Here is a 12,196-nt window from a genome sequence, read left to right as displayed (position 1 = left end):
GATGCCAGGGCTGGGGGATGGCAAGGGCAAAGCTGGGTGCAGGGCCCCCCTGCTCCAAGAAGGGAGGATCCAGCCGCCCAGGGGCCCTGCACGAGGCTCAGCTGCAGCGTCTCCACAGGCCATCCTCATCGTCAGTGGGAACCTCAGCTTCCTCAACTGGCTGACCATGGTGCCCAGCCTGGCCTGCTTCGATGACGCCACCCTGGGGTTCTTGTTCCCCTCCGGGCCAGGCAGCCTGAAGGACCGAGTCCTGCAGATGCAGAGGGAAATCCGAGGCGCCCGGCCCAAGCCCAGATTCGGTAGGTGGCTCAGCCGGGGGGCCCTGCCCCAGTGCCCACGGGCATGAGAAAGCTGGGTGGTGCCAGCCCTACAGCCTGCCCCTGTGGGTTGGGGGTGCCAGGGCAGGAGGTGGGTCAGTGTCGTCCACTGTGTGGCACGCCGGGAACAAGGTGCCTGACGTCAGCTGCTGCTCCATCCCCGGGACCCTGGACAGCTGACCCTTAGTGAGCACCAGCTGGAGTCTCCCCGGGACCGGCCAGGGGGCGGCTGGGAGCCCCACCTGGAAGATCTCACTCCCCTGCCAGGCTCTGTGGTGCGGCGTGCAGCCAACGTCTCGCTGGGCATCCTGCTGGCCTGGCTCAGCGTGCCCGTGGTCCTCAACTTGCTGAGCTCCAGACAGGTCATGAACACCCATTTCAACTCTCTTCACATTGTCAACACTTACGGGGCCTTCGGAAGGTATGGGCCTGGGGTCCCCGTCTCCCGGAGCTGGGTACGGAGCTGGGTATGTGAGGAGACTCAGCCCTGAGCAGCCACATTCAGGCGGGGTTGGAGTGTGGGCCCCCATGACCCCAAGTGTCCCCTGCCCCACCCCAGCATGACCCAGGCACAGGCCATGCTGTCCCCATTACCGGGCCTGGACATGCAGGCCTCCTCCGTCCTGGTCGCATGAGGCAAAGGGGTAGGGCCCGAGGTCACCAGGCAGGTGGGCTGTGGCCCTGGAATGCCTACTGGGGGCGTAAGGAAGAGGCGACCAGGCCCTGACTCCCTGGGTGGGAATGCCAGGCAGTGCTGCCTGAACACAGGTGCTCTCCCTGCCCTGGGCCAGCCCCTGGCCTCTTCCCCCTCGTGTCCACCCCGAGCTGCCAAGGGGCATGGGGCACATGCCGGCTGTGGCCGGGTCTTCAGGGGCAGGGAATGTGCTCTCAAATGAGCCCCTGGGGCCAGTCCCCGAGACTCCCCAGCCCCACCCAGCCTCGCAGTAGCCCCTGACCAGGAGGCAGGTGGGGGTGTAGGCCCTCCACCTGGGCCAGGATGGTCAGTCGGGGAACCCCCATGCACCCCACTCAGCCCAGCCGGTGTGTGATGTGGGCCTGGCCTGCCTCGGTCTCCCGGCAGCATCACCAAGGAGCGGACGGAGGTGATCTTGCAGGGCACGGCCAGCCCCAACGCCAGCGCCCCCGACGCCGTGTGGGAGGACTACGAGTTCAAGTGCAAGCCAGGCGACCCCAGCAGACGGCCCTGCCTCATCTCCCCGTACCACTACCGCCTGGACTGGCTTATGTGGTTCGCCGCCTTCCAGGTGGGGGACAATCCCCGGCGGGCACGGACCCGCCTGTACCCCGCCCTCTTCTGCCCTCAGAGGACAGGTTCCTAGAGCACCCACCGAAGGGGCTGGTGGGGAGGGAGGCTGGGGGGATGGGATCCTGCCTGAGCTGAGAACTGAGCCCACACGACATCCAGGCCCAGCCCCAGCGTCCCCCAGGATCCGCCAGGTGGAGTCTCATGCCAGGAATCCCAGCCTGGGTGCCATAGCGAGACCCTGAATACAGAATTAGCAGCAAGTGTGGGCAGCGCCTGTGGTTTCAGCTACGTGGGAGGAGGAAGGATCAATTGAGCCCAATCGCTGCAGCCTCAAATCATGACGCCATTGCACTCGAGCCTGGGAACAGAGCCAGACCCTGTCTCAGAAAACAGGAAGGTTCGGTTCCCGGTCAGGGAACTGTTGGCCGGGCGCGGTGGCTCACGCCTGTAATCCCAGCACTTTGGGAGGCCGAGACGGACGGATCATGAGGTCAGGAGATCGAGACCATCCTGGCTAACACAGTGAAACCCCATCTCTACTAAAAATACAAAAAAATAAGCCGGGTGAGGTGGCGGCGCCTGTAGTCCCAGCTGCTTGGGAGGCTGAGGCAGGAGAATGGCGCGAACCCGGGAGGTGGAGCTCGCAGTGAGCGGAGATCTGGCCACTGCACTCCAGCCTGGGCGACAGAGCGAGACTCCGTCTCAAAAAAAAAAAAAAAAAAAAAAAAGCAGGAAGGAAAGAATCCTCAGGGCTGGGGTAGCAGAGGCACTCACGGACAGAGCTGCTGTTTCTGTCCTCCTGGTCCCATCTCAGCCACCAGAAAACTGAGCCTCAGGGAGGCAGGGCCCAGACAGAGGGAGCTGGGGCAGACAGGCTCCGAGGCGCCCAGGCAGGGGAGTGAGGCCAGCGGCCAGCCTGGGAATGAGTGGTCAGGGCTACAAGGAGCATGCGAAGCAGGCGGCCCCTTAAGGGGACCCCAGCCAAAGAACTGGGGTGTGACCGCCCAGGGAACCCACCTCCAGGAAAGCCTCAGGACCACATGCTGCTGGACAGACAGAGAGGCTGGCGCGGGAGGGAGTGGAGGGCACGGCTGAGCACCTGGAGGGGCTGTGCCTGGACAGCGCGTGGCGCAGCCATCTCCAGCCCGACCTCTCCTCCCAGACCTACGAGCACAATGACTGGATCCTCCACCTGGCTGGCAAGCTCCTGGCCAGCGACGCTGAGGCCCTGTCCCTGCTGGCACACAACCCCTTCGCAAGCAGGCCCCCGCCCAGGTAAGACGCTCTCCGCTGTTCAGGGGCCTCCCCCAAATCCGGGTGTCTGCTGGGGTCCCACCCAGCTGTACCCACACCCCACCTGTTTACAGGAAGTGCCCCTTCCCTCCTGCAGAGGCAGAAGGTGGGGCCTGCTGGGAGCAAAAAGGGCCCCCCCCAGCAGCCTTGGCATCAAGGCTGGTTCCACCCCTGCCTCATAGCCCACCTCAAACCAAACCTGCCATGGTGAGAAGAGCCAGGACAGCTACTCTGGACGCCACGGCCAAGGTCCCTGGCCAGGCAGGGCGCCGCGGTTCACACCTTTGTTGAGGCGTCCTCCGGGTGCCTGCTCTGCTCCTGGCCTGGAGAGGCAAGAAGGACAGGCGGGGCCCTCACTCCAGGAGCCCCAGGGCCCATGGTGAACTGAGCAGGGGACTCCTGTGGGCCCTGCAGCCTGGCCCACCCTGGGCAGGGACTTGGTGACATCCCAAGGAGGGAGCCCTGTGGGGTGAGATTCTCGGGAGCCAGAGGTGGCAGCCATCGGGGAAGGTCAGCCTCCTCCCCACACTGGGGCTGGCTTTCCAGACTCCACCAGGGGAGCTGGGGTGCAGGGGAGACGCCAAGGACCCTGAACACTGTGACCAGAAGACAAGGTTTTGGGGGAGAGCTAGGGCCTCCCAAAGAGGAGCAGGAGGCAGGGATGGGGCCCCACTGGGGTACGGGAGGGGATCTGAGGACAGTGTGGGGTAGGGTCCAGGGTGGGGCAGAGCATGGGGGATTGGAGACGCCCGCGTGGCCACACCTGGGGTGGCGACTCTCACAAGCGTTTGCATCCCCTGCCCCACATGGTTGGGACTGAGCAGCCCCCTGGAGGTTGTAGGAACAGAGTCTGGACTGCCCACCCCTCCCGTGCACCATCAGCCGCCAATTCTGATGGAAAACATAGCTCTGGATTTTCCCTCCAGGAACACTTGGGAGCCGGGACAGCTGCACCCTCTGGAGTTGCTCACAGCTGTCTGGAGGCCCCAGCAGAGGAACTGGAGGGTAGGGGTGGGAGGGGGCGCTGAGGTCCAGAGAGGCAGTGGAGCAGCTGGGCCCTGAGTCTGGCAGCCCGGGCAGGGTGCTCCTGGCCAAGCGATGCTTCCAGGGCTGCTTCCCCAGCACTGGTATTACGGGGAGCTGGGGCAGAGGGGCAATGGGGTTCCCTTCTCATGGGGAGTCTCCATCCCAGAGCCTCTGGTGGGGAGGCTGCCCTCCTAGCTGGTGCCCTCAGGCCACCTTCCTGTGAATTAGCGTGAAGCCCCAGGTAACTTGCCTGCCATGTGTCCACCAGCAGCCCTGGGAGCCCGAGACCTTGGAGCCTGGACAGGCAGATGTTCACCTCCTGGCTCACTGGGGACCTGGCCCCAGGACTCGTCCTTCCAGGCTCAGTATGGGTCTTCTCTGTTACTGCCCCCATCTCAGCAGCCTTCAGAGCCCCTCAGCCCCCACCCCAGATCGCGGCCTCCTCGGTGCCTGGGGACCCTGGAGCTGGCCCGGAGGAAGGTTTGCCATCGTCAGGTCGTGAGGGAGGAGCGCACAGTCGGATCGTCTGCTTCTCAGCCAGGAGGTGCTAAAACAAGGAATCATGTCAGAGCAGTTTCAGGTCCATCCATGGGTCCCAAAGTACCTAAAAGGATGGATACTCTGAAAACCAAGTGTGAAACGCAGGAACTATTTTATATGAGCCAGTAATGAGTTAACATTTAGGGAAAACATTCAAAACATCTGAAATATTGAACATTGCCACACAGCACACCTCTCCCCTGTCTCCATGATACACGCGTTTGGCAGCTGGAGCAGGCGGTACCATGACAGGCCATGGCCTAACCGTGGGCCTGCATTTAGTTCGTCATCGACTTTAAAACTGGAAGATGGAGCAGACACTTATCCCTGTTCCTCCCACTAAGGGCGACCAAGATCGCTGGACGTTATATATAAAACAGGAAGACTGAAGGTGAGAGAAGAGAGCCCACCAGCAAGGCCCTCGGGACGGAGCCACAGCCCCAAAATGGCCGTCTTGCCTGGGCTTTCTTTCTGCCTCATTTTCTAGACTTGGAGGTGAGGAAACTGGAAACCCAGTAATGCCAGCAGATACAGACAAAAAAACACCTCAACAAAAATCTGCTCTCTCGCTAAAGGGCCAGAAAAGAGCAGCCTAGCAAGACAGGAAATTTACAGAAAATAATCACTGCTCCAGCCAACACCACAGAAAAAACCACGGCCCCACCCACACCGGCAAGGCATGGAGGAGGGAGCCTGGACTCCTCTAAACGGCTGTAAGGGGTAACCACCCCTCGCTGGGGTGCTACCAGAGGAGGCCAAATAGGAAGCTGAGATTTTCATCTAAGTGGGTAGGAAGGACCCTCCCCCCGCTGCTTCTGTGGTGGTGTCAGTGGAGACCACAGGAGGAGCCTGGCCTCCCCCAACCCCTGGCAGTACTGAGGGGTTCCTCCTCTGTGGAGTGGTATTACATACTGACTAGCAGAAAGTCAGGACCTTCACCACCACCCAGCGGTGACTAGGCCACCCCCGCCACAGTGTCATGGAGGCCTATTGCGGAGCCACGACTCCCATCCTACCCGAAGCAACAAGGAAAACCCCAGTCAACAAGGAATGCCCCCAATCAACAAGGAATACCCGCAATGTATCCACCGGAGTTCTACCCCAGCCTGGCTGTAACAAGGCAATACCCCCCTTCTCTACCAGCATGACATCAGAAGAAGTCATCTAAAGCAGAAGGTTTAAATAAGATCCAAAATCTCCTAATACACAAAATGTTTGGTTTTCAGTGGAAAAATCACTTGTCGTAGCAGGAACCAGGAAGACATTGAACTGGTGAAAAAGGGCAGTCGACAGTTGATAGCACCAACATAAGAGAGGTATTAGAATGACTTCACAGAGGTGTGAATGCAGCCATCGAAAAGGCATTCAGTAAGCAATTATGAACACAACTGGTAAAAATACAGCCTCAGCAAAGAAATGAAGATTTTTTAAAGAACCAAATGAGAAGATTAGAAGTGAAAAAATAACTGATATAAAACACTCAACATCTGAATGGAAAGGACAGAGGAAAGAATCAATAAACTTAAACATAGAAAGTACCCAATGGGAACAAGAGAGAGGACACAGAAGGGAAAAAACAGCAAGAGCCTCAGGGATCTGTGGGACTGAGACTGTAACAAAAGATGCAGAATTCATGTCATCAAAGTCCTAGGAGGAAGAGAGAGCTTTAGGGCCAAAAATGTACTTGGAGAAATAAGAACTGAAAACTTCCCAATTTTGGCAAAAGGGGCAAACCTACAGAGTCAATAAACTGAGTGAACCCTAAATAGGAAAAACCCAAAGAAATTCAAATCTAAACACATCAAAGTCAAATTTCTAAAAACTAAAGATAATAAGTCATTGCCAGCCTGGCCAATATGGTGAAACCTCATCTCTACAAAAATAAAAAATTTGAGTATAGTGGTACACGCCTGTAATCCCAGCTACTCAGGAGGCTGAGGCAGAAGAATTGCTTGAACCTGGGAGGAGGAGGTTGCAGTGAGCAGAGATCACACCACTGCACTCCAGCCTGGGCAACAGAGCAAGACTCTGTCTCAAAAAAAAAGGAAAGGAAAAAACATGGGTAAACACAATAGACCTTCCTTCTCTTGGGTTCCCAATTATGTTGATGGTTAAGTAAAGGCTGTAAAACCGTCTGAGGTAGTTCAAAGTTTATGTAGAGGAAGTATTTAAGATAATTATAAATGGATGAGGGCAAATGGACACAGAGGTAAGGTTTCTATACTAAACTTGAAGTGGTAAAATGACATCAGTAGACTATAAGTTATGTGCCAAGAACAGCCAGTAAAAAACAACCTATACTGAGATACATTGGAACACGCTCTTGACAAATCAAAATGGGATTCTGAAAACACGTAACCCATAGGAAAGCAGGTTGGGAAAAAGAAAGAAATCAGAAACAGAACAGATGACAAGAAGTAAAATGGTGAACTTTATATTAAATGTAAATGGTCTAAATAAACCAATTAAAGGATAAAGATTGGCCAGGTGCAGTGGCTCACTCCTGTAATGTCAGCATTTTAGGAGCGGAGGCAGGTGTATCACTTGAAGTCAGGAGTTCAAAATCAGCCTGGCCAATATGGCAAAACCCTCTCTCTACTAAAAATACAAAAATTAGCCAGGCATGGTGGTGCATGCCTGTAATCCCGGCTACTCGGGAGGCTGAGGCTACAGTGAGCCAAGATCATGCCACTGCAATCCAGCCTGGGCAACACAACAAGGCCCTATCTCAAAAAAAAAAAAAAAAAAAAGTAACTTAAATATATGCATAATGAGCTTATGCCCTGATAAATCCAGCATAAGTTGAAAATATAAGTCAAAATGTGTTTAGTACACCTACCAAACATTAATCGTAGCTTAGCCTAGCCTACTACCTTAAACGTGCTCAGAACACTTACATTAGACTATAGTGGGCAAAATCATCTAACAGGCCTATTTTATAATAAAGTGTGGAATAGTGGAATATCTTATGTAATTTATTGAATACCATATGAAAGTGGAAACAGGATAGTTGTCTGGGCACTCAAAGTGCGGTTTCTACTGAGTACATATCACTCGCACCATTGTAAAGCTGAAAAACCGTCAGTTGAATTCTCATAAGTTAGGGACCAACTGTATAGGTAGGTTGCAAGTAAAAGGATAGAAAAAAATATCGTGAATAGGGCCGGGCGCGGTGGCTCAAGCCTGTAATCCCAGCACTTTGGGAGGCCGAGACGGGTGGATCACGAGGTCAGGAGATTGAGACCATCCTGGCGAACATGGTGAAACCCCGTCTCTACTAAAAAAATACAAAAAAAAACTAGCCGGGTGAGTTGGTGGGCGCCTGTAATCCCAGTTACTCGGGAGGCTGAGACAGGAGAATGGCGTAAACCCGGGAGGCGGAGCTTGCAGTGAGCTGAGATCCAGCCACTGCACTCCAGCCCAGGGGACAGAGCGAGCCTCCGTCTCAAAAAAACAAACAAAAAAAAAAAAAAAAGAAAAAAATATCATGAATATTAATGAAAATAAAGGATTCATTGTATTAATGTCAAAGTAGACCTCAGTGCAAAAATTATCAGAGACAAAGATGTCCAATGAGAAAAGGCCCAACCCACCAAACAGACGTAGCAATCCTAAGTGTGTGCACTAAGCACAGATCTGCAAAATATGTGAAGAAGAAAAAGAACTGAAAGGAGAGCCAGACAAATCAACAATTACGGTTGGATGCTTCAACACCCTTCTCTCGACAGTTGATAGAATAAGTAGATGGAAATTCAGCAAGAACATAAAAGAGCACCATCATCAACAAACAGGACCTAATGATGTTTATAGAATATGCCACTCATTGAACTGAATAATATGTCACATTTTCTGGGATGTAGTTAAACTAGTGATGAGAAAGAAAGCATCAAATGCATACATTAGAAAAGAGACATGAGAGGTTAGAAAAGAGGGAAGATCTCAAAACAATAATCTTACCTCAGCTGGGTGCCATGGCACGCACCTGTAGTTCCAGCTACTCAGGAGGCTGAGGTGGGAAGATTGTTGGAACCCAGGACGTTGAAGCCAGCCTCTTGCCATGAGGCAACACAGGAAGACCCCATCTCTTAAAATAATGATAATAATAATAATAATAATAATAATCTAAGCACAAGATTACATGAATAACTAGGAAAAAATTCAAGGAGCAGTAAGAAAACAAAAGCAGAAAATGAAATTGAAAACAATATAGAAACTTACTGAAACAAAGAGATGGTTCTTTTAAAAGACCAATAAAATCAGCAACCCTCTAGTAAGAATGACAAAAGGAGAAGATATGATTGCCAATTTCAAAGGTGAAAAAAAGAGGCCGGGCACAGGGGCTCATGCCTGTAATCACTGCACTTTGGGAGGCCAAGGCGGGTGGATCACCTGAGCTCAGGAGTTCAAGACCATCCCGGCCAACATGGTGAAACCTTGTCTCTACTAACAATACAAAAAATTAGCTGGGCGTGGTGGCAGGCACCTGTAGTCCCAGCTGCTTGGGAGGCTGAAACACGAGAATCGCTTGAGCTGAGACCGCACCACTGCACTCTAGCCTGAACAATACCACGAGACTCTATCTCAAAATGAAAAAGAGACACCACTACAGACCCTGCAATCCTGAAAAGGATAATAAGGGAATACGACAAACATCTCTACATACATAAATTTTACAACTTGGATGAAACAGACCAATTTCTCGAAAAACACAAACTACCACAACTCACTTGGTATGAAATAATTTAAATAGTCCTATAACTAGAAATTGAATTTGTAATTTTAAACTCCAAAAAGAAATATCCAGGCTCAGATGGTTTCACTGGAGAATTCTAAGATTAATTTCCCAGAAAATAGAAAAGAAGGAAAAACATCAATTTATGTTTTATTTATTTATTTTTTTTTTTTTATGAGACAGGTTCTCACTCTGTCACCCAGGCTAAAAATGCAGTGGCACAAACATGGCTCACTGCAGCCTTGACCTCCCGAGCTCAAATTATCCTCCCGCCTCAGCCTCCCAGGTAGCTGGGACGACAGGCCCACACCACCATGCCTCACTAACTTTTTTAGTTTTTGTGCAGACAGGGTCTTGCCATGTTGCCCTGGCTGGTCCCAAACTCCTGGGCTCAAGCAGTCCTCCCACCTCAGCCTCCCAAAGTGCTGGGATCACAAGCGGGAGCCACTGTGACCAGCCTCAATTTATTTTATGAAGCTAGTGGTTCTTTGATACCAAAACCACACAAAGATAATACGAGAAAATAATATTACAAGCCAATATCCCTCAGCGATATGGACACAAAAGTTTTTAACAAAATATTACCAAATAGACTGGGCACAGTGGCTCACGCCTGTAATCCCTACACTTTGGGAGGCTGAGGCGAGCAGATCACCTGAGGTCAGGAGTTCAAGACCAGCCTGGCCAACATGGTGAAACCCCGTCTCTGCTAAAAATACAAAAATTAGTTGGTCGTGGTGGTTCATGCCTGTAATCCCAGCTACTCGGGAGGTGGAGGTTGCAGTGAGTGGAGATCATGCCACTGCACTCCAGCCTGGGCAACAGCGAGACTCTGCCTCCAAAAAAAAAAAAAAAAAATTACTAAATAGAATTTGGCAATATACAACAATTCTACACTGTGACCAAGTAGGGATTGTTCCAGGGATGAAGGTTGGTTCCCTGTTTGAGAATCAACCAGTGTGATCGACATGTTACCAGCTAACGAAGATAACTCACATGATCACATCCGTCACTGTGGGGAAGCACTTGACAAGTTTAACATCCATTTGTGATTTAAACCTGGGAAAATAGAGAAGGAGAGGAACTTCCTCAGCTGGATGAAGAGCATCTGCACAAGCTCTGCAGCCAGCATTCTAGTCGGGGGGAAGAAATCACCCTTCACCACTCAGATCCGGAACAAGAAAGGATGTCTGCTCTAACCATCGGATCCAGCACGGTGCTGGGAGCACTGGCCACTGCAATACAGCAGGACAAGGAAATAAAAGGCGTGTAGATCACAAAGGAAAACACGAAACTGTGCCTGTTTACAGATGACATCGTTGTCCTTGTAGGAAATCCCAAGGCATCCACCAAAAACACGCCCAGAATTAAGTGAGGCCGGGCGCAGTGGCTCACACCTGTAATCCCAACACTTTGGAAGGCCAAGGCAGGCCAGTCACCTGAGGTCAGGTGTTTGAGACCAGCCTAACATGGAGAAACCCCATCTCTACTAAAAAAAAAAATACAAATTAGCTGGGTGTGGTGACACATGCCTGTAATCCCAGCTACTTGGGAGACTGAGGCAAGAGAATTGCTTGAACCTGGGAGGCAGAGGTTGCAGTGAGCTGAGATCGCGCCACTGCACTCCAGCCCAAGTGACAGAGCGAAACTCCATCTCAAAAAAAGAAGAAAGGCCAGGCGCGGTGGCTCAAGCCTGTAATCCCAGCACTTTGGGAGGCCGAGACGGGCGGATCACGAGGTCAGGAGTTCGAGACCATCCTGGCTAACACGGTGAAACCCCGTCTCTACTTAAAAATACAAAAAACTAGCCGGGCGAGGTGGTGGGCGCCTGTAGTCCCAGCTACTCGGGAGGCTGAGGCAGGAGAATGGCGTAAAAACCCGGGAGGCGGAGCTTGCAGTGAGCTGAGATCCGGCCACTGCACTCCACCCTGGGCGACAGAGCGAGACTCCACCTCAGAAAAAAAAAAAAAAAAAGAAGAAGAAAATTAGTAAGTGAGTTCAGCAAAGTCAGAAGACACAAGATCAATATAAATGATTCAATAGTATTCCTGTATACTAGCAATGAACACACAGACACCTAAATTAAATATGCAGAACCACTTAACAACCACTCCAAAAAGTGAAATACTTAGATATAAACCTGACAGAACATGCACAGAACTTACATGCTGACAACTCGGCAATGCTGCTGAAAGACGTCAGCACACACCTAGAGAGACGGCCACATTCGTGGGTTGAAAGGCACAACAGAGTGGAGATGACAGTTCCTTCCAGATTGATGGACAGGTTTAATGCAATTCCTATTTAAAAAAAAACAAAAAAAAAACTCCTAGCAAGATGTGTTAATGGGTAAGGACAAGTCATCCCAAGTTTTCCACGGAAATGTAAAGGAACTCAAATAGCTAAAACCATTTTGAAAGAGAACGAAGTGGAAGGAATCTCTAGGCAGTTTGAAGACACAGAACCACAGTAGTCAACACAGTGTGGTACTGACAGAGGGACAGACGTGCAGATCCATGGAACACACAGAGAACCCACAAACAGACCCACACAAACATGCCTGGCTGAGTTTTTTTACAAAAGCGCCAAAGCAATTGCGTGGACAAAGACAAAACCTTCAACCCAAGTCTAACACTACACAAAAATAACTCAAAACAGATCCTGGACTTCAATGTAAAACATAAGACAATCAACTTTCAGGGCCAGGCATGGTAGCCCACACCTGTAATCCCAGCACTTCGGGAGGCCGAGGTGGGCAGATTGCTTGAGCTCAGGTGTTTGAGACCAGCCTGGGCAACATGGCAAAACCCTGTCTCTACTAAAAATACAAAAAATTAGCAGGGTGTGGTGGTGCATGCCTGTAGTCCCAGCTACTCGGGAGGCTGAGAGGCAGAGGTTGCAGTGGGCTGAGATCGCACCACTGCACTCCAGCCTGGGCAACAGAGCGAGAGCCCATCTCAAAAAAAATAAAAATAAAAATAAAAAACTTTCAGGAAAAATAGCAGAAAATCTTTGGGATAC

The 12,196-nt window shown here is 51.6% G+C and overlaps 1 protein-coding gene and 1 long non-coding RNA gene across 30 annotated transcripts in view; one reads left to right on the top strand and one right to left on the bottom strand.

Moving 5' to 3' along the window:
- The window catches only part of LOC102136315 (uncharacterized), a 32,785-nt gene that overhangs the window by 4,442 nt on the left and 16,147 nt on the right, over positions 1-12,196 (bottom strand). The window contains exons 2-6 of one of the 3 annotated variants that reach the window (XR_012429580.1): positions 11,341-11,475; positions 10,172-10,234; positions 8,401-8,527; positions 4,154-4,450; positions 3,065-3,200 (exon numbers count right to left, since the gene is read on the bottom strand). This is a non-coding gene — a long non-coding RNA (uncharacterized lncRNA). The remainder of the gene's footprint in view (positions 1-3,064; positions 3,201-4,153; positions 4,451-8,400; positions 8,528-10,171; positions 10,235-11,340; positions 11,476-12,196) is intronic. The other 2 variants (XR_012429581.1, XR_012429582.1) reach the window with 2 other exon arrangements.
- The window catches only part of LMF1 (lipase maturation factor 1), a 117,882-nt gene that overhangs the window by 101,148 nt on the left and 4,538 nt on the right, over positions 1-12,196 (top strand). For 23 of the 27 annotated variants that reach the window (XM_074028476.1, XM_074028468.1, XM_045382025.3 and 20 more), the window contains 4 exons: positions 119-299; positions 585-738; positions 1,399-1,582; positions 2,747-2,859. In XM_074028476.1, the coding sequence (XP_073884577.1) occupies positions 119-299; positions 585-738; positions 1,399-1,582; positions 2,747-2,859 (632 nt within the window). Of the gene's footprint in view, positions 1-118; positions 300-584; positions 739-1,398; positions 1,583-2,746; positions 2,860-4,302; positions 7,057-12,196 lie in introns of those variants that run through there. The other 4 variants (XM_074028479.1, XM_074028463.1, XM_045382023.3 and 1 more) reach the window with 2 other exon arrangements.

Source organism: Macaca fascicularis, chromosome 20, assembly GCF_037993035.2.
Source record: "Macaca fascicularis isolate 582-1 chromosome 20, T2T-MFA8v1.1".
In the NCBI taxonomy this organism is placed as follows: domain Eukaryota; kingdom Metazoa; phylum Chordata; class Mammalia; order Primates; family Cercopithecidae; genus Macaca; species Macaca fascicularis.
Note: the sequence above shows the minus strand (reverse complement) of the source record. Positions and strands in the feature narration are given on the sequence as shown.